Source organism: Python bivittatus, unplaced genomic scaffold (assembly GCF_059951505.1).
Source record: "Python bivittatus isolate LINGU-HERP-01145 unplaced genomic scaffold, Pbiv_v1 ctg000080_np1212, whole genome shotgun sequence".
Taxonomy (NCBI): domain Eukaryota; kingdom Metazoa; phylum Chordata; class Lepidosauria; order Squamata; family Pythonidae; genus Python; species Python bivittatus.
Window position 1 is genome coordinate 14064318 of NW_028277035.1, and position 20574 is coordinate 14084891.

The 20574-nt window shown below is 39.0% G+C and overlaps 1 protein-coding gene across 5 annotated transcripts; it reads right to left on the bottom strand.

Annotated features, from left to right (window-relative positions):
• Positions 1-1672: 1672 nt before the first annotated feature.
• FBXW9 (F-box and WD repeat domain containing 9) lies at positions 1673-20507 on the bottom strand. Of its 5 annotated transcripts, none has more exons than XM_088133592.1 (11): positions 19192-20507; positions 17708-18139; positions 16946-17085; positions 15521-15649; positions 14035-14147; positions 12377-12468; positions 9634-9782; positions 7040-7153; positions 6835-6924; positions 5982-6047; positions 1673-5802 (listed from the first exon to the last, which is right to left on the bottom strand). In XM_088133592.1, exons 1-11 carry the CDS (start codon positions 19439-19441, stop codon positions 5728-5730), a joined length of 1650 nt encoding a protein of 549 aa, XP_087989718.1. In that variant the 5' UTR covers positions 19442-20507; the 3' UTR covers positions 1673-5727. The 5 variants fall into 5 exon arrangements, with proteins under 5 accessions (XP_087989718.1, XP_087989719.1, XP_025024386.1 ...); XM_088133593.1 differs by having other exon boundaries at positions 19196-19331; XM_025168618.2 differs by having other exon boundaries at positions 19175-19314.
• Positions 20508-20574: the final 67 nt, after the last annotated feature.

Sequence of the window (20574 nt, forward strand, 5' to 3'; positions counted from 1 at the left end):
GAGGTATGTACTATAAGTTTTTTTGATTTACTGATCAAAAATAGGGAATGCACTACAGTTAGGTTGTAGCAGGTTTGGGCTGTCAGGTTAGGGCAGAAAATTGTTATTAGAAATTTATTTCAACTCTGAAGGAGAAATTCTTGTAGTATTTTCTGCCTCCTATGAAAATTACTCATCTAACCTTGAATAACAGTACCTTGATTTAGGGAGAAATGCCATCTGACATTCTACCACAGGCAGCAATGTATTTTAGATTGTCAGTAGACTAGAGTCTAGAACATTAGGATTCCAGGACCAATTCTGTCACACTGTGCTAAGTCTTGCTATAGAGGTAAGCTTTAAGCTGAGTTAAATGCTTGATCTGCAGATAAGATTATTGAGAGAAAGAAAAGCAATACATTTGTTTTTCAGAAGACACCAGTTCAGAACTGCCCATTCCTAGTCAAGATATGGCTTCTTTCATCTGACAACCAAGATGGTGTCTAAAATGCCTTAATGCCATTAACTTCTGCTGCTGTGCCAGGATTTCTGTTCCACTGAGGAGTGCTTTGATATCAGCAGGGAGCTTAACCAATTGCAGTTGGAAGTGCCAAGTATCAGAACAGCTGCTGGCTGAGGATGGACTGCAGAACATGCAGGTAATTACACATTATCATAAGCCTTCTAGGAATGAAGGTTTGAGAGAAACAATAGATTTCTCATCAAGACCCACATGAAAGAAACACTGGCCATTATAAAATGTGGACTAGGAAGCAGGCAAAGACTTCATGGATAGAAATGCTGAGTTTATTTTCTTATGTTTGCTTGGTTTGGTTGGTTGAAAAATACTTTTTCCTTTTTGGAAGAAGTAAAAATACTGTCAAGGTAGAATGATGCCCAGGGGGGAAAAAAAAGATTGTGGCATTGAAGAAACAAGTGTAACTATACCAAACATTTTTTTCTTCCAGACAGACCTATTAATCAGAAAGAGGGAGAAAAGAGGGGCATGCTTAAGACACATCACTAATAATGATTAGTTTATTTTCTCTAAAATTCTGGTTAATATGTTCTGCTGCTTAATATGTCTCTCTTCTCTCAGATCTATCCTATTTGTAATAAGGATAATATTCATATTCATTTTAACAATTCTATAAAGCAGGCATTATCTTCACACTGCACTAGACCTAATAACCCATGGAAGATCTGACCCAAAGATTCTTGAATTGTAGTATAAACTTCTAGTTCTAATCTGCTCTAGACTATGGTACTTTGAATTATTTGATGAAAGCTCAGAATGAAAGATGACTATGAGGCTTTTAAGATCCCTCACTCTAAAGTAATGGAGGATTTCAACATGCACCCATTTCTCCAACCAAGAATGGGTTTTCTTACTCCAACCTAAGGGTAGCATAACTCACTTTTCTTGCTCTCCTTACAATTCTCCAAATTAGCTGGTTACTTGCTACAATATTGTCTGGGTTATGCCAAGTATGATCCACCCTTTAGTGTCATTGAGCCTCTAGTTTCTCTTCAAGAAAAAAAAAATGTGCTTCCTCATGGGAAAATTCAGTTCCAGGTTCACGCTAATTCAAACATACCTTTCTGATCTTTATATGCTGCTTTCTGAATTTAATAGAACACAGTTTTTTTCCATGAATGTAAAACAATATGAAGATCACATAAATGTGCCAGGTCAGAGATAGTTTATTACCATAATTGATTCTCCACTATATTTAGGAGAACAATAAGCGTGAACTGTACATACCCATTTTTTTCCTCCCCGAGTATTCTATTATATCATACTGTTCATTAAATAAAATGAATTTAGTGCATGAATGTAGCCCCATGTCATTTCTAAAACACAGCATGCTTAAAGACTGGATGAAATTTGACTCAAACATGGAAGTGTAAACAATGACAAAACCTTAGATCTAGGAAGTGGTGGTGGGGGGAACAGGAATTTTACATTCTCTTCTATTGGGACAGGAATTCTAGTTGGCAAATGAATTTGGCAAAGGGATATTTCTTGTTAATTAATCTTCTATTAAACATTAAACATTCAATATACTTTCAGCCAAGTCCCACTGTAAAAAACCAGAATCTGCCAATTTGGGGAATGTTTGTTGCTTACTGTCTGGAATCTATCCTACCAGTCAGATCCCCATTTTGCAGTTTTTCAATCATTTCGGCAAATTCTGTATACTTATGAACACAGCCAAAGTTCTGTGCAAAAATTATTCTTAATGACTATATTTTAAGAAGCAATACGGTGGCCACAAATAAATGAATTAACATTCTCTTTGGACCTAACATACTGTATGTTTCTTCCCTCCCCCCCCCAAAATCTGTTGATAGGAGAATTGGTTTAATCTTTTTTTAAAAAATAATTGTTATTGAAATTTTAAAAAATAATAAAAAATAATATAAACCAAATACAAAATAATACAAATACAAAGAGAAATATCCTTTTGCCAAATTCAGAAGAGAGAAAATGAAAGAAAAAGAATAGAAAGTGCAAGGAAGGAAAGAAAAGAAAGAGATTAAAGAAAAAATAAAATAGTTAAAGAAATGACTCTGATCTTCGTCACAAGTACAGGCAAACTTAATATTTCTTTCCCCCTTATAAGGCTGCATGCATATATCCCTTATCCCTTATCCATTTGCAAATCCATAAATCATTAATGTTTCAGTCCAGTTGTCAGCAAAAAGTCTGTAAAGAGATTCCAGAACTTTATCAAATTATACCTTGTTTTAACTCTGGGCAAATGAACTGGCTTTACATTCCTTGCTTTTGCTTCTAACAATCTTAGTCTTTGACCCATTTAAATGCTGTCGTACGTTTTGATCTTCCTTCCTTTCTTTTTCCCATCACTGATGTTGCTGCAGGGCTTTAACAACCCTCTTTTGTAAATCCATCAAGAAGTTATTATCCAGGTTATTATCTTGACTGGTCATTTGTATTTCCACTTTAACTGCTGTCTCTATCTTGTAATCCACAATTTCTTTATTTTCTAGTAAATCTGCATAAGCTTGTTTTACCTCTTCATCCTGTAGGTCTTTCAAAGCATTTTCTTTGATGACTTTCCTTTCTTCTTTTGTAAATAATACATTCATATAAGTAAACATTGTATCTGACATTATACCTACAAGTCTCTGTCCCCATTCTTCAAAAGTGTCTTGAAATGACTCAAATTTCACAGCATTATCTGTCATTTTGTACAATCCAATGCTTATTCTCCAGTTCAAAAATGAGAGGTAGACTTTTTGTTTTCCTGCCTGGAGTCTTTAGTCCCCTCTAGTGTCTAATTTCTGAAATCATAAAGGCTCGAATCTCTGTTGTTAGTTTGATAGACAAAACAAAAAGGTATTCCCACAAAGGTATTATTAATTAATTTACTTTTCCCCCAAATCTTTTAGCAAAAGTCCTAAGGTTCCAATTTTTTCTGGCCCATTAGTCCATTTATCCTGTATCTTTCTGAAATTAAATTCTTATTTAGCTATTTGCCATTTCTTTCTATTTCTTAGTTCTTAAGCTTATAGTTAATTTTTCTTTTGTTCAAGAATGAAGGTAAACTCACCAAAAGCTTTTGGCTTTTAAAACTTCTTGTTCTGAAGATGTCCAATATCCTTAATATAGTTCAATAGGTAATTTTCAAAAGATTAAAAAGTGAGGTTAGCAAACTCAGTGTCCTTTAAAAAGCTCCACCGCATCTGAGAGCTTAATGATTCCCTTTGTCTTCCAGTGCTCAAATCCATGGGAAACCGCTGTCCTGAGGTTTTCTCGCACGGAGCTGCCATTCAGAGCACAAGTGGGCAACTTCCCATCCTCTCCTTATCCAGAGCAGTTCTGTGGGACTGGTCCACTTGCTGGTCCTTCAATCTTTGCTGAAGATGACCCTAACCAGTCATCTCCGCTCAATTGGAGACACACTAGTTCACCATTCCTCACCCAGAAGTCAAGAAATGGTTACATCTTGTAGACAAAATATTTAAAAAGTCTTGGGGTACTTTCTGGAGGAAAGTCTGGTCTTTATCTTGTCTTTATTATTTATTTCAATTTAGGTGCTACCCAACTCCAAACCAGTGTGTGTATGGGGGGCGGGGGCTACCTTTTATCCCCACACCAATTCTGGGTGGTTCTTGTGAAAGGTGGGATTCAAACAGCGTGCTTTTCAATCTGCTTACTCAACAATAATTCCAGCTGGGCCTTATAAGTACTGCAGATCATATTATGTCCTGTACATATTTCTGAAGGAATAAGCCTTTTGGATTGTTTTCTGACTATACATTCTAATATTCACTCCTGCTTCCAAAAACCAACAAACTGGAAATTAAGTGCTGAAGTTGCTGGGTTTTTGATGCAAAAGTAGAGTCTGAGACACTCACATGAAACCAAAGGTGTTTTATTATAGAATTATATATTTTTATTTTTATTTTTATTTTATATTTATTACTGCAATTATTCCTGCTATCTATCCTGCAGATTATAATGTCCCTATTATATAGGAGAAAAAGAATGACACTGTCCAGCTCAGAGTTAGTGACATTTCTAATTCTGGCTGTAGTACAGAGACAACAAAAATACGAGGGAAGGATTTTAGCTTATCGATTTGCTTTTGTTAGATAATTCAAAAGCACGTTTACATGCATATATTCAGATTCATTAAGATTTAACCAATCCTTAGATTTTTGCTTATAAAATGCCAAAGAGCTGGCAAATAAATGAATGAATGACAAATACAACAATTGACATTTTGTGTGGCATCCCAGTCTATATTTTGGATTCCCACATTATGCTAACCCTTGGTTTACTTTAATCATGTTAAACTGAACAAACCTTAGGGGCTAATGCAATAATGCCAGACTATAAACCAAGCTTTATAAAAAACTGTGATATGGTTCATACACAACACTAAAACAAAACCAAGGAAGCCATGTGGCTTAGTACAATATGTGAACCTAGCCATATGTCATTGAAGAGATAGTTCACCTTGCTCAAAGCATGTCTTTGTTATAATTTAATAGTGACAAAGCTGAGAGAATGGTTGTACAGTCAAAATTAGCCATATGATCTTGCTTAGTGGGTTCCATTTCTTAATTCTAAATCAAATCCCATAAAGAACTATACTTCAAGACAAGATTAGCTTGCTAAGAGAGGGGAAAAAAAGGCAACATAACTCTTGATCAGCCATTATGGCAGAATATTTTTAATTAAATGTAGACATTCATCAGACCAGGGTAGCTGGATAGTCTTTTTAACCTTCACCCTCCCCTCAGCCCATAATTCACCCCTTCATACTTAGAGCTGTGCTTATACAGACACATCTATTCACCTGATAAGCCAGTGAGTTCTCAGACATCAAGCCATAGAGAAGATGCTGCTCCTATAAGTTGAGTGGGGCAGACCTGTCTAAGGGACTAGAGGGTGCAAAGGGTACACACACATGTGTGTTTCAGCCCCACAAGATGAAATGAGAGAGGTGGCCAAAAAGGAAAGGTTAGGTTAAGGTTAGGGTTCAAGTGCGAATCATATGGTGATACACTAGCCTCTGTGCAAACCTCTCTGTTACATCTACTGGGGCAAGCAAGGCTGAAGCTTCAACATTTGACTACTCAGCCCCAAAGAACATATTAAAAACCCCAACAACTCAACAGACATCAGGACACCAGAACCCGTGAGGAAATCATCCAACGCACTGTACTTGATGATCCTGTACTGGTGAGCATGGATCAGTATGCAGCTTGTCATCAAACACTGAGTTTCCAAACCTCCAAGGACAAACCACCTGAGGCAGCTACTGCCATATTTCCTTCAACACTGACCTGCAAATAAAAGAAATAATAAATTGATGATAAACAGAGCCAGTCTCAATAAGACCAGAATAAAATTCCACTTGACCCCAAATAACAATGACAACAGTGAATGGATCCTTCCCCTTTACAGCTGCAGCATCCCTTTCCTAGAACACCATCTACCAGCATCTCCATCCTGTTGTCCTTACCCCATTTAGCACACAGCTGTGTGTCTGTGAGCAGATGACCTTTGGTGGATCTGTAGGAACATGAATCTGAAAGAAAAATCCAAGAGTTTTAAGCCTAAAAGACATATTTAACAAATTGAAAAAAAAAACTTATTTTACTTTGCTCTGTGTAAAATTTAAAGTCCCCAAACATTTATGCCAATGCAATTATCTGCAACTCCTCAAAACAATGGTCTATGAGACTGATAAAGCCAGGAAGTGTGCAGTGAAGGAGCTCATCTGTACACAGTGATTTGGAAGCAAAGTGTGAAAAGACCATGAAATAGCCTTTACTGAATTTCATCATCCTTATCTGAAACCATTAATACTACCCTAGTGCTGGTGAAATAGTCCAAAAGTTTTGGAGTATAGCTGAAACTTCATGGCCACAAGGGTCTTGTTCCTACTTTACTTTTCAGTCAAATATTTTAAAAAGATAGTGGAGAGATTTAATTTTGCTCCCACTGATTATGTCTACAGTGGTATGGCTTTTTGTTCTGTTTTGTTTTGCTCCTCAGTCACAACTCTACGTGAACAATTCTTCCAGGCAAAAAATAATTCAGTTATTCTTTAGATTTTATTTTATTTCTCAGTCCAAAGAGACCACCCACCAGCATTTTTAGGAACTAAATATGTTTGAAAAATGCATATTTTGTGAGAAAATACATATTTTCAAATATATTTCATATGACTTCTTGTGCAGATTTTTAAAAAATCAGTGCAGAAACAGAAGAGAATTGACTTTTTGATGAAGTCATGTGAAATAGATGTAGACTGGAAATTTACTGAGCTGTTCATTCCTAGTGGACAACTTAGATACCACCACAACTCTTACACGGAATGTCTTGTCAGTGGAAGTTGTATACAGTGCACCCAATGAGTGTTGGACTCCAGTGATCTGAGAGCGATGACCCACATCAAAATACTGAGGAAAGAAAAAGCAGTGAGACTTTGAATAAACAGGATAATTGTTTTATGTATGGAAATTAGAGAAGAACCAATATTCTCTATCTCTCCATGATCTAGCATCACTATCATACCCGAATGTGCTGGAAATGCCCTCCATTGTTCTCAAAGACATATAGCATTCCATGATTGTCTCCAGCCCATAGTTGAGAACCCTGGTACGACATGGCAAGTAGATATGTGTCCAACTGGGAAAAGAGATAAATATTGCCATGGGTTCAGTTCTGCATGACACCAGACACAGGCATGAAGCATCACAATTCCCATGCTCAGGAGGTTAATTATAAAACCTTTATACAAAAGTAAGCTTTCATATTAATTTTGTCTCAGGTAAATATTAAATTCTACAATTTTCTTCTTCCTTATTGTTATTAGAAAAATATATGTGAAATCTAATTCTATCCTATTTCCTATTGTTAAACCCTTATGTTCCATCTCCTATCTTATCCTAGTACTATTTGTTAGCTTTGCATTATCTATTATCTTACTAATATACTCTAGTTCTATAGCTTTACACTAGCTTGCTTACTTCTTATCTAACTTCCTATATTCTTACTGTATTCCTGCACTCTGATGTCTATCTCCTTCTATCAGACTTGTTCTGTTTTTCAGGCTGGTGTCCAGAGTGTCCTGCATCTCCTCAAACATTCTGGGCCTCCCTGTAGCAATTGCTACTGCCTCCAATGTTCTCTGCCACCACTGCACTTTCTAACTGATAGGTGTTCTTTCTGGACTGCTCAGTTGCTTGCTCCTCAGCTCTATCAATACAACCTCTTTCTTACGGTTACACCACCTATATGTATATTTGGCAGTCGATCACTGCCAAACATCTCTGACATCTCTGTTCTGTGCCTCTAACATCCTCCATAGCCTTCAGCTGTTTCATTCCTCAGTGTTCTCTGGCTTCCTTTCCAGCTCTCTGTCTGCCAACAATGACCCCCACCTCTGTGTCACAGCCAGCCATTTTTTAAAGGCGTGCTCACCACAGTTTGCAGGGGGTCCTTCAAAAGGATAAAGAAAGGAGAAGAGCAGACACGGGCATTTTCCCAGCTGTGCACTCTTCCTTCCACAATTACCACAATCAGAAACAAAGAAGAAGCTGTCAGGAAAGGATTTCTTTAGTAACTCAAGTAAGTAGTTTAAATCAACTATCCTACTTTGGAAAGTTATCTTGAGCCAACTGCGAATACAATTAGAGGGCGGGGCAAAATATTTTCCAACCTAAATATGAAATCCACAAGATTTGGGATTAGTTTGATATGTAATCTGAATTGCAATCAATATTCCCTCTAAACTGCGTGCACATGTGACTGTCGCATGTCTGCACGCAAGACTACATCTCCTGCTCGCTGTCAAAAGCAACATGCTAACAAAACGTGTTTTTGCAAAGGAGTAAGCAAAGGAAGGAGAGAAAGGGGGAGAGAGAGAGAGAAACATTTTAAAAAGTGGGGGGAGAGAGAGAGGGAGAGGGAGAGGCTTCTGGTCCAGGAGTTAGGCCGAAGCTCATAGACCTGCTGCTGAGCTCCAGGCCAAAGGAGGGACTGAACGGCAGCAGGGAAGCAAAGGGGAAAGCAAAAAAGAGAAAGCCCACTTGGAGGCTTCTCACCCAGAAGCTAAGCCAAAGCCTGGGCATCTTCTGCTGGACTCCAGCCAAAGAAGGAACAGAGCAGTGGGAAAGAAAAAGTGAACTAAAGGGGAAAGCTAAGGAGAGAGAGAAAGAAGTAACTTCTATTTTAAAAATAATGATTTTGGGTGCTTATAAATATAAGTTACACACTTTTTTTGGAAATTGCTGCCCCCCCCACCCCCCTGGAGAGTTGCCCAGGCCAACCCAAGTGCCACTCAGAAGACATCATGACTTGTCTGTCTGCTTAGATGGCTTAGATGGAACATAGTTTAGAATCCGCACCACAATTTGTATTTCTAGACCTACAACAGGGTCAGAAATAAGAACAGAAATAAGTTTCAAGTGAACTATCTGTTTATCTGCTAGGTGTTTATCATTGAGCTTTGTAAATTCAGTGACTTGATAGCAGTTTTGGCACCTTGAATCAACTCTTGAGCAGCCCCTTGAGGTACAGCAATTCCCATTTCCTTTACGTATCAACCTTCTGGGGATGAGCAAAACTATAGTGGACAATTATTTATGAACTGAGATATAATTGCCAAGCTATATGTAGCATAAGCTGCAATTTGGAAACCAACTTTAGTCTACAGTATCAGATCACAGATGGTTGACTTAAAGCAAATGACAGGTTTTTAACAGGATCATTCAATTACAATGCAAAAGGATGGTTTGGACAGGAAATCCATGTCATGTCTAAATATAAATGATATTATGATAAATGATACATTCAGGACAAAAAAAACCCCTAAAGAAATCTGACACTAGTAGGAAACAGTTAAATACAGGCCCTAGTAAGCCTCTTTGCTAAAAAAAATTGGCTTATTGAATAAAATAGTTTTCAACACTATTGGGCATCTGCGTACACACATCTGTGTACACACATCATGAGCCAGGATTACAATTACAGGCATTCTGCCAATCTAGGGGGAAAAAAACACAAACAATTGTATGGAAAGGTTAAGGATTCCATTTTTCTTGTTTTTTCCATATAACTGTTGGGTAGTTTTACCAGGAAAAAGAGATCGAAGCTAAGTAGCTCACCTGTAGCCTTTGAAGCACACTATTGGTCCGCCTGTCAAAACATACCAGCGTTCGATCCTCACTGCCAGAGATAATGAAGTGTTCATCAGCTACAAGGGATAGGACTGCACTGGAGTGAAGCTTGCGGCTCTTCACTAGGGCATGAGCAGCTGTGAGAGAGGGCCAAGAGATGCATCACAAGAGCCCAGTCACCTGCACAAGATAAATCCTATAAAATTGGTGGCTTGCTCAACTATAATCACGCACACATGCTTTCTCCACATTGAGATTTGCCCTTTCATTGTCAGGATAACTGAAAGCAAGAGAAAAGGTAAAGCTTCCTCTAGGAACTCTTTGGCCAGCCCCTCCTGACAAATCTGGGGACCTCTATTACAGTGGGGCAAAAAAGTATTTAGTCAGCCACCAATTGTGCAAGTTCTCCCACTTAAAAAGATGAGAGAGGCCTGTAATTTTCATCATAGGTATACCTCAACTATGAGAGACAAAATGGGGGGAAAAATCCAGAAAATCACATTGTCTGATTTTTAAAGAATTTATTTGCAAATCATGGTGGAAAATAAGTATTTGGTCAATATCAAAAGTTCATCTCAATACTGTTATATATCCTTTGTTGGCAATGACAGAGGTCAAATGTTTTCTGTAAGTCTTCACAAGGTTTTCACACACTGTTGCTGGTATTTTGGCCCATTCCCCCATGCAGATCTCCTCTAGAGCAGTGATGTTTTGAGGCTGTCGCTGGGCAACACGGACTTTCAACTCCCTCCAAAGGTTTTCCATGGGGTTGAGATCTGGAGACTGGCGAGGCCACTCCAGGACCTTGAAATGCTTCTTACGAAGCCACTCCTTTGTTGCCCGGGCAGTGTGTTTGGGACCATTGTCATGCTGAAAGACCCAGCCATGTTTCATCTTCAATGCCCTTGCTGATGGAAGGAGGTGTTCACTCAAAATCTCACGATGCATGGCCCCATTCATTCTTTCCTTTACACAGATCAGTCGTCCTGGTCCCTTTGCAGAAAAACAGCCCCAAAGCATGATGTTTCTACCCCCATGCTTCACAGTAGGTATGGTGTTCTTTGGATGCAACTCAGCATTCTCTCTCCTCCAAACACAACAAGTTGAGTTTAGACCAAAACATTCTACTTTGGTTTCATCTGACCATATGACATTCTCCCAATCCTCTTCTGGATCATCCAAATGCTCTCTAGCAAACTTCAGACGGGCCTGGACATGTACTGGCTTAAGCAGGGGGACATATTTGGCACTGCAGGATTTGAGTCCTGGCAGCATAGTGTGTTACTGATGGTAGCCTTTGTTACTTTGGTCCCAGCTCTCTGCAGGTCATTCACTAGGTCCCCCCGTGTGGTTCTGGGATTTTTGCTCACCGTTCTTGTGATCATTTTGATCCCACGGGGTGAGATCTTGCATGGAGCCCCAGATCAAGGGAGATTATCAGTGGTCTTATATGTCTTCCATTTTCTAATTATTGCTCCCATAATTGATTTCTTCACACCAAGCTGCTTGCCTATTGCAGATTCAGTCTTCCCAGCCTGGTGCAGGTCTACAATTTTGTTTCTGGTGTCCTTCAACAGCTCTTTGGTCTTGGCCATATTGGAGTTTGGAGTGTGACTGTTTGAGGTTGTGGACAGGTGTCTTTTATACTGATAACAAGGTCAAACAGGTGCCATTACTACAGGTAACAAGTGGAGGACAGAGGAGCCTCTTAAAGAAGTAGTTACAGGTCTGTGAGAGCCAGACATCTTGCTTGTTTGTAGGTGACCAAATACTTATTTTCCACCATGATTTGCAAATAAATTCTTTAAAAGTCAGACAATGTGATTTTCTGGATTTTTTTTCTCATTTTGTCTCTCATAGTTGAGGTATACCTATGATGAAAATTACAGGCCTCTCTCATCTTTTTAAGTGGGAGAACTTGCACAATTGGTGGCTGACTAAATACTTTTTTGCCCCACTGTATATACAGAAAAGTAGCAGGTGTTACCCACTAGAACAATTCACCTTATCATTATAACCCAAGCAACCAGAGTTGGGAACCACGATTTTTTTGCATAAAGCTTTCTGACTGAGACGGCAGTCTTCAGAAATTGAACTGTAGCTGTAGAGAGGGAACGTGGTGCTCAGGGATACCAATATGCCTCTTGATGCTGGTTAATTTACTGCCCCCACCTAATTTAATTTTAACAAGATTTTACTAATTCAAACAATAAATAAATGGGAAACTGGTATGCTACAAAGCAAGGTAGTTATTTACAAGAATACTGCACCTCCAGGCTTTACATTGGCCCCAGGAAAAATAAAAATGGTGGATGACTGCAACCATGTCCAGAAATGGACCTTTCTTTCTAGAAAAAGATAACTGTATGCTAAATGAGTGGAAAACATCCTGGGTGGCTAGTGAGAATGATGGGAACAACCTCAATAGTTTGCTTTCTGGTAAATGAGTGTTTTGTGACTGGTCTGTATGTTAGACATTTTACGAATGGGCAAGCCTTCTATGTGGCAGTAATTATTTGCGAGAACCCACAACATGGCTGCCAAGCTCTGCAACAGAAAACATCAAATGTTTAGATGGATGGAATAATCTTTTTTTTCTGACTGCTTGCTCTTGCTCCACAGAGATAAGAAGATGCTGACTTATATGTCTTAACTCCAGTGACAATGGTTGTTTGAAAGCAGGCAGTGGCAAGTTAAGTCTCCAGAATTCAAACGAACAACTAATACTAACCTCGTGGATCATAGACTGTCACCTTCTTGTCATAAGTTCCTGTGACCAGAATGTCAGGCAGATAAGAAAGGCACAACACAGCTGCCTTCCCCCTAGAATCCAAAAGAAAATAATCAAGTGATGTGTCAGAAAGCATTTTTCACATTCACACATTCAGGTCAGTATATCTTTGCTCAGCCTTAGGCTTTCCATCATTTCTAGATGGGCACAATTTAGAACAGGAATTAGCCATTGAAAGCAGCAAAATGGGAACCAGCTATCTATTTAACATCATCTACTAGAACAGACAAGTGGGAAAGCAACAGAAAAAGCTTCACTCTGAAACCTGCTGCAGCATTCTGCGTGCCTAACCTCACTCCCTGTGTCTGAAAATCAGAGGATTGTATAGAGGACTTATTTATATGCTAAATTATATAAAATCTTCACTTTAATGAACTAACTGAGGAAAAAGGTTATGTTATTCATAAGTACTCATTAAATACAAATATATATATGAATGTCCATTAAATATGAAACTTTTTTAATAGACAAGAATGTCATCTTGGTGATTTGTGGCATTTGCATAATGACCCCACTCAAATGCCATAAATAGATGCAGATGATGCAATCTGCACCATCTGCATAGTGATCTAAGTCACCATAGAAATTAGTTTGTTGTATGAAACATCCAATGCACTAAGATCTGGCAAATCAAGTATGTTCCAATGGTCCACTACGTCAGTTTGAATTAAATAGGCAACCTCCAACTCTCTGAATTCCAAACCACGTGGGTCATGCAACGTGGGAATTCTAGAAATGTAAGATCAGAGAAGGTTGCACTGTTTTTACACAATGTGGTATTTATAGATACAATATATGTATGTACAATAACCTCTCTCCCTGTGGCAAAGTGAGCTGCTATGTATGGAATTGGAATTTTCTTTGTAGAATTGTACCTATCCAGGTTAAAGATTTTTTTTCCTGAAACATCTCACAGCCAAGAACAAGGGGATGGGCACACAGGGAGAAACAAATTCTAAACTTTCTGGAAGCACCTGCAAACTGGTACATATGCACATCAGAGATAAGGTATATAAGGTGAAGAGGAAAGAAGCTGAGAAGGCTTAGTGTACATTATTGTACAACATTTACATTATTGTAAACGTGAACTGCAATAAATAACACCTTAGTTGATCTTTTGGCTCTGTGTAGGTCTGCATCAGTTCCTATCCTTACTCACCCTCCAATACTCCTTCAAAACCCTTTGTCTAGTCTTTTTTTTCTTTTTATTACATTGCTATAGATCTTGATACATTATACATTAGATTGTTTCAATATGGTGATTACTATGCAATGTTAATTGGAGATTATTTGTCTAGATTTATTTTTAATAAATCCTTGTGAAATAATAGAAGAAAAAGATAGATGAAGTTCTCTGACATCCAGTATAACTCAAGACTGTAGTATTTTATGTCTTTTACCATGATTTGATGCTATTTTTCCGAAGCAGGATGTTACATTTATCTATATTCCTAGGCCCCTGATTAAGGACGGAAGCCAGTGTTTTTCCTCCCTGGTCATCATCACTGATGTAATTCTGTTTCTTTGAATCTAATTTTGCCTTTTGCCATTTAGTTTTCTAAATGAACATAACATAAGAGGATAAGGAGCAACAGTACCTGATTTCGCCAAACTGTTTCCCATCAGCAGCTATGTCCCATAACTTCACTGTGCTGTCCCAGGAGCCTGAGCATACACAGTTATCTCTTGCAGCCAGGGACCATACCCACCCCTAGGCAGTAAAAAAAAAGGCAGGACAAGATACATCACCATCCTTCAGTTTTTAACAACACTGTGGTGGCATATATACATATGATAACTCCAGCTAATCTTTTTCAATGACTACACACTGCAATAACAACAACAAAACTACAACAACCCTCTTATGCTTACTGTTAGGTCAAATTAACCTTTCCAGATTAACTGTAGAAATATCTCTTTCTGCTGTTTCCTCATATTGCTTTATATAGCAAAACCTATAACTGGGAAAGACTCTGGGCTTTCATTCTCTGGAGACAACCAACCTTCCGCTATACTGTATATGAGATAAGATATAGCAGTTTAATAAACAGACATAATTTTAGAACAGAAACAAAGGTTCAATCCTGTATCATAATCCTTTGGCCTAGAAGACACTGCACTGAATCATCACAATAGTAGAGGTGATGAAGCATTCCCCTCCATTTCACTGGGAACAGTCACTCCCTGTTCTGAAGTTAGAGAGGACTACAAGGTCTTCCAAATACCATCTCTTTCCTTGAAGGGACAGGCCATATTTCTGCCAGGATAGCATACACCTCACGTCTTCATAGGAACAATTTCCTTTGTAGCCAGCCATAAAAAAGCATTGTTGTTTAGTCGTTAAGTTGTGTCCGACTCTTCGTGACCCCATGAACCATATTGCGCCAGGCCTTCCGATCCTTCACTGCCTCCCTGAGTTTGCTCAGTTTCATGCTCATTGCTTCAGTGATGCTATCTAACCATCTCATCCTCTGCCGTCCTCTTCTCCTTTTGCCTTCAATCTTTCCCAGCATCAGGGTCTTCTCCAACAAGATCTCTCTTCGCATTAGGTGACCAAAGTATCTGAGCTTGAGCTTCATTATCGATCCTTCCAATGAGCAATCAGGGTTGATTTCCTTTAAGATTGACTGGTTTGACCTCCTAGCAGTCCAGGGGACTCTCAAGAGTCTTCTCCAGCACCACAGTTCAAAGGCATCAATTCTTCGGCGCTCGGCCTTCTTTATGGTCCAGCTCTCACAGCCATACATTACTACTGGTTAAAAAAGCATGGGCCACTTTAATTTTGTTCACAGTAAAAGACAAAGAAGGTATCAGGGAACAATGAAGATTGTAAAGGGGGAAGCGTTAATGTTCAAAAGAGAGAGAATGTAGAAAATTCTTAAATCATGATGAGAGATGTCATACACATATACACGTCACACACAGAGAAAGCCATTGCAAAATATTCTGGTTTAAACAATGGAATGGGGGTTGGATCTTAGACAGGTAGAAATTTGGGGGTTGATAATACAGGATTTCTGCTAATAATTTTTAACCTTATTTTCCATGCTTAATACATTGATCTGCTTCAGAATCTCCAGATACCTTGTGTGTTCCATTGCGTTCTGTCCCCAGCGCCTTCACTAGAACTTTTTCTGGTGCCTTGCCCAGCTGCCTTAGGTCCCACAAGTTGACATTTCGGTCTCGAGAGCCAGAAATACAGAGCTCCCCACCCTGGATAAGATAACAAAAATAAATGCTAATCAAAAGCCGCAAGTCAGTGCCCTTCCTTTTGCAGAGTAGTTTCACAAAGTCAGCAAGCAAACATCCAACTTTTTTTCAGTAAAAAGAAAAAATAACTTCTTATGCATACTCTCTCACTCACTCCTTAATGGATTACTGTAATGTGCTCTGCATGAGGCTGCCCTTGAAGACATCCAGAAGCTACAACTAGTGCAAAATGTGGTGGTATGGGCAGTTATGTGCACTCCAAGATTGGCGCACGTTACACCTTTGCTCTCTGAGCTGCACTCATTGCCAATTTGCTTCCGGGTTCAATTCAGGGTGCTGGTTATGACCTATAAAGCCCTATAAAGCATGGTGCTGGGTTATTTGAGGGATTGTCTTCCCTCCATTTATATCTGCCCATTCCATCAGACCTGGCAGAAGGGGCATGTTGCAGGTCCCATCTACGAAGGAGTTCTATCTGACAGGACCTAGGAGGAGGAGAGTCCTTTCTGCCATGGCGCCCACCCTCTGAAACACCATGTTCCCTGAGGTCAGATTGGCCCCAATCTTCTTGGCCTTTAGGAAATCCCTTAAGACATGGCTGTGCCATCAGGTATAGGGATCTGGATGTGGAAAGCCTGCAAGATGGCTGCATTGGTTGTGAGCTTTGGTTGGCACTCTCCCGCACTTTTATGTTTGTGAATTATTGTTTTAACTGTTTCTAATTTTATTTATTCAAGTTTGCTTTTTGCTGTTGTTATTTGTATGACACCCAGAGTCATGCAAGTGAGATAGGTGGCTATATAAATGGAAACAAACAACTAAATAAACAAACAAACTAAAAAGCCATTGTGAAGACAGTACCCAGAATGGTTTGACAAATACTTTAGCAGTAAACAATCAAGAATGAGAATGATGGAAGGGAAACAGTAGCAAACAATGAATACTTTTTAAAATGGATACGCTAATGAGGGTTAATTTTTTAAAATATTTTTTTTAAAAGGGGCCACAGTTAACCCTCTACTCAGCATTTAGGTCTAAGAATCATTTCATGTAAAATGGTAACAAATCCACAACCAGCCCCTATTATGAGATCTGGAATTCTAATGGAACACAACATCGAGAGCTCTCTCCTATTTGGCCAGATGAATTTTGCAAGTTACTTCTCAAAGTTTTGACAGAAAAACAAAACAAATGCAGAACATTTTACAACATTCTAATTAAACTTCAGATGTTGAAGGATATACTTTGTCAAAACAATATCATTATCAATAAAAGCAGCAAAGAGAGAAAAGCTTTTACCTGAAGGAGCAGTACAGAATCAACAGAGGCAAAGTGCCCTTCAGTAAGGGAAAAATACTCTGTGTTCCTGCCATCCTCTGCCCATTGTTGGAGGTGTTCCTCTAGTTCAATACAAGCAGTTGGCCAGTTAAAATCATCACCTGCCAATATATATAAGTGTATAAAAAGCAATGTAGAGAAGTTTATGTTTTATTTATGTTTTATGGTGCTTTTTTATATAAGCATTAAATGGTTTACACCAAAAAAAGACAGATACTAAGACACAGAAGTTCTACATACACGAAGCAGGAGTTGTAACACTGCAAAAGTGGCTTATGACCATTTCTAATAATTCAATCTGGGAACTGACAAGTTGTTATTTTTAAACCATAAAGGACTCAGTACTATCAGTTCAGAAACAATATTATTGAGCTTACCTGCAACAGTCCAAAAATGAGAAAAGCAAAATCCCAGTAAAGGCTAGAAAGATATTTACCAATATTCCATCCAGAATATTTACAGCAATATTTACAGCCATATTTACAAATTACAGCATTTGAAAAGTAGCTCATGAGTGTAATCTTCTATTCATTTTAGCTAGTGATATTCCCTCTTACTTTTCAGACAAAGAAAAGGAAAACTCTTTTTAGCTTCTTTCTTCCTCCCAACACCATCCATATTCAAAACACCAGTTCCACCCCTCCCTAAAAGTTAATCATGCGAGAAGCTGCTTTGGAAAAGCTAAAATATAGGTCACCACAGCCAGAAAGAAAACCCACCCACCTTCTACAACTGGATAGCAGTTGCCAATTCTTTTTAACAGGCGAATTCTCCAAGTGACTTCATCTTGCACAATGTCCCTCAGTGTCCTGCAGACTAAAGGAAGGACACGCAAAACAAACCTGGCTTGTAGGTAGGAACAGATTTCTAAGATCAACTCTAGAGGAAGAGATAATAGCCCTGAAGCAGTTTCATCAATAACAGAAGATTTTTTTAGTTCTAGAGGTGATCTGAGGTCTGATGTTCGGGCTCTACCACCGATTGAGAGAGACTCTGGAGGGAGACACTGGGTTGCCTGCCTGGACTGTCTTGAAGTTCCAAGAACACGTTCAATGTACTCCAGGGCCTGGGTATCTGGATCTGCTTTGCTCTCTGCATCTGAGTCATTGTCAGAGCCTTGCTGTTCAGTAGAAGAACTTGGGACAGTTTCCATTGCTGTAAGAAGACAAGAAGCAAAGAGCTGAGATAAGGAACAATAAAAACCTAAGTCATACATTATTTTATTATAAATATGTATTTCAATTAATAATACAAAAGTTTTATGCACAACAGAGAAATTTCGAGTATATGAATTATAGGTACTTTTAACTTAAGCCTCAACATTACGGGTGAATATTTTTAAATGATGCTCAAGGTGCAAGATGTAAAAACAAATTATCTATTGGACATTCAAAAAAGATAATCAACAAGAAGATGAACTCCTGAAAGACAAATGTAAAAAAATCTTATTTGGTTTTATCTCTTTTCAAATGATGGTGTTCATCAGTAGACAAAAGAATAGGATTACGTAAGTTGTTTCAATTCTAACTTCCAACTTTTCATCTGAAAATGAGAACAAAGTCCATGCAAATAAAACTGTTGCACGATCAGATCACAATGCTATGGTTCCCAACTACATCAGAAATATTCTATTCATACAGGTCCTATGTGCAAAGCACAGTTCAGGGAGGAAAATGTATTCTGAAATGGCTATTATTTTTCCTAATGAATAAAACCAGAAGTATCCTAACAGCTTCCTGGAACAGATTCCGGAAAGAAGGAAAGCTTATCCTTTGACACCACAGAGGCAGAGTGCAAATCTCACAAAAGCAACTGCTTTTCTCTCACTTTTTGTCACTACTGCAAACAAAAACTTAAAGCCGAATTTTCTCTTCCCACGCATACACCCAAAAGGCGATTCTAAAAAGGGCTGCGCTTTTGCTACCCTCCTTTCGTTTCCTTCCCCCATACACGCTTCTCGTGTAGCTGTCCGGGAAATGCAGCGAGTGAACAATCCAACTCTGCTGTCGAATGTGACTCCTCCGTTCAGGCAGGAACAGCATAGGAGCAGCGGTCACGCCCGCCTTACCGATGTTGGAAGCGAGGGAAAGGTTTCCGTTCTGAAAATGCGGAGTGCGGCACGGTAAAAGCTTAATCCCAGCTCCGCCTCCTGTTTCCCGGCCCCTTGATTACAGCAGTGAACTAGCGCACCTAATCCTCGCGCCAACCTGCCTCAGCCGCTTTCTCTGAAGGGAAGAACCAGCACCATCGATTTAGGACTGCTTCTTCCTGATAGGTCGCTCCGGCCCCCATCGCAACGCCTTCGCGCGTCCCGTCTCCAAGGAGCCACCACTTCCGGCGCCAACTGATGATGCAAAGCTCAGTCTTTTCAGGTCGCTCTTCTGCGGCAGGCCCCCGGTTTCTGGACGCCAAGTAGGGGGCGTCTAGACTGTGGTCCTCCGGGGTTTGCGAAAGCATGGCTCGCTGAATTGAGTAGCAGTTCCGCTCTGGCAGCCTCAACCATACTCCACTAGCGAAACCTAGTTGTAGTATTTATTATCTGGCTCATGGTAGTTTAAAAACATTCTTTTAAAGTTTCTGTTGGCAAAAAGGACTGCAGTTTAACATCTTGATGAGGATTAAGTCAGACAGTCGAGGAAGCAGGAACTCAGGAGGACGGGGCTATTTTGTAAGGTTTTAGAATACATGAATGAATAAACGGGCAAGACAATATGCATATTCAAGTATGTAGTATAAATCTACATTCTGCAAATGTATGCATAAAGAATACAATCATTTTACTTTTGTTTAAACGAACTATACAATTGAAATAATGTTTTGGTAACCAAACATTACACATGCATGAGTACCATCTAGTTTCAAAGGCCCTCCAATATGAAAAACTAATTTACTGGACATAAACACTTGCTCAGAAAGGTACAATTAGTAAGATCCTGTGTTGAATTGTGCACATATGTAATAGCAAGTCTTCATAATGTGGTTAGGTGATGATTAAACAGTCTTCTCAGCAAATTGACTAGAGGCTACTTTCAGTTCTGGTGTGTACTGTATTAGCCAAGCTAGGCACATTTAATACCTCATGTATGTCCAAGTAACAAGAGAGTTGCTACAACCATCTCATTTTAAGGGCACAGCATGCCATGAGGGTGGCAGTTATTGCCACCTCTAACTTTCCTCTCTTCTGAAAGCTTAAGGATTGCATTAACCCAGTTATCTTCTGAGCTCAGTGCAAGGTGCTGTTTTTCAATGCTAGAGGGGCTCCAGCAGCTCCAATACCACTTAAATCTGTATTAGAAAGTACATAATCTTGGGTTTATATGTTGTTTAGAATTCCAATTCCACATTACCCTGGTGCACCTTTACAAAAAGAGTGCTTCATTCTACCAAAAAACTGCATTATGATAATTTGAAAAGGCAAATCTTTTTACCAACAAACCAAAGTTACTTGAAGAAACAGCTTCCCCTTCCACAATGGTAGTACTATCCTTAACAAGGCAGGGCAAAGGAAAAATTCATAAAGATTGAGCATTAGGAAATACAGAACTCAGGAATCTTCAGTCCAGCTGAATTTTTTGAACACTCGGAATCAC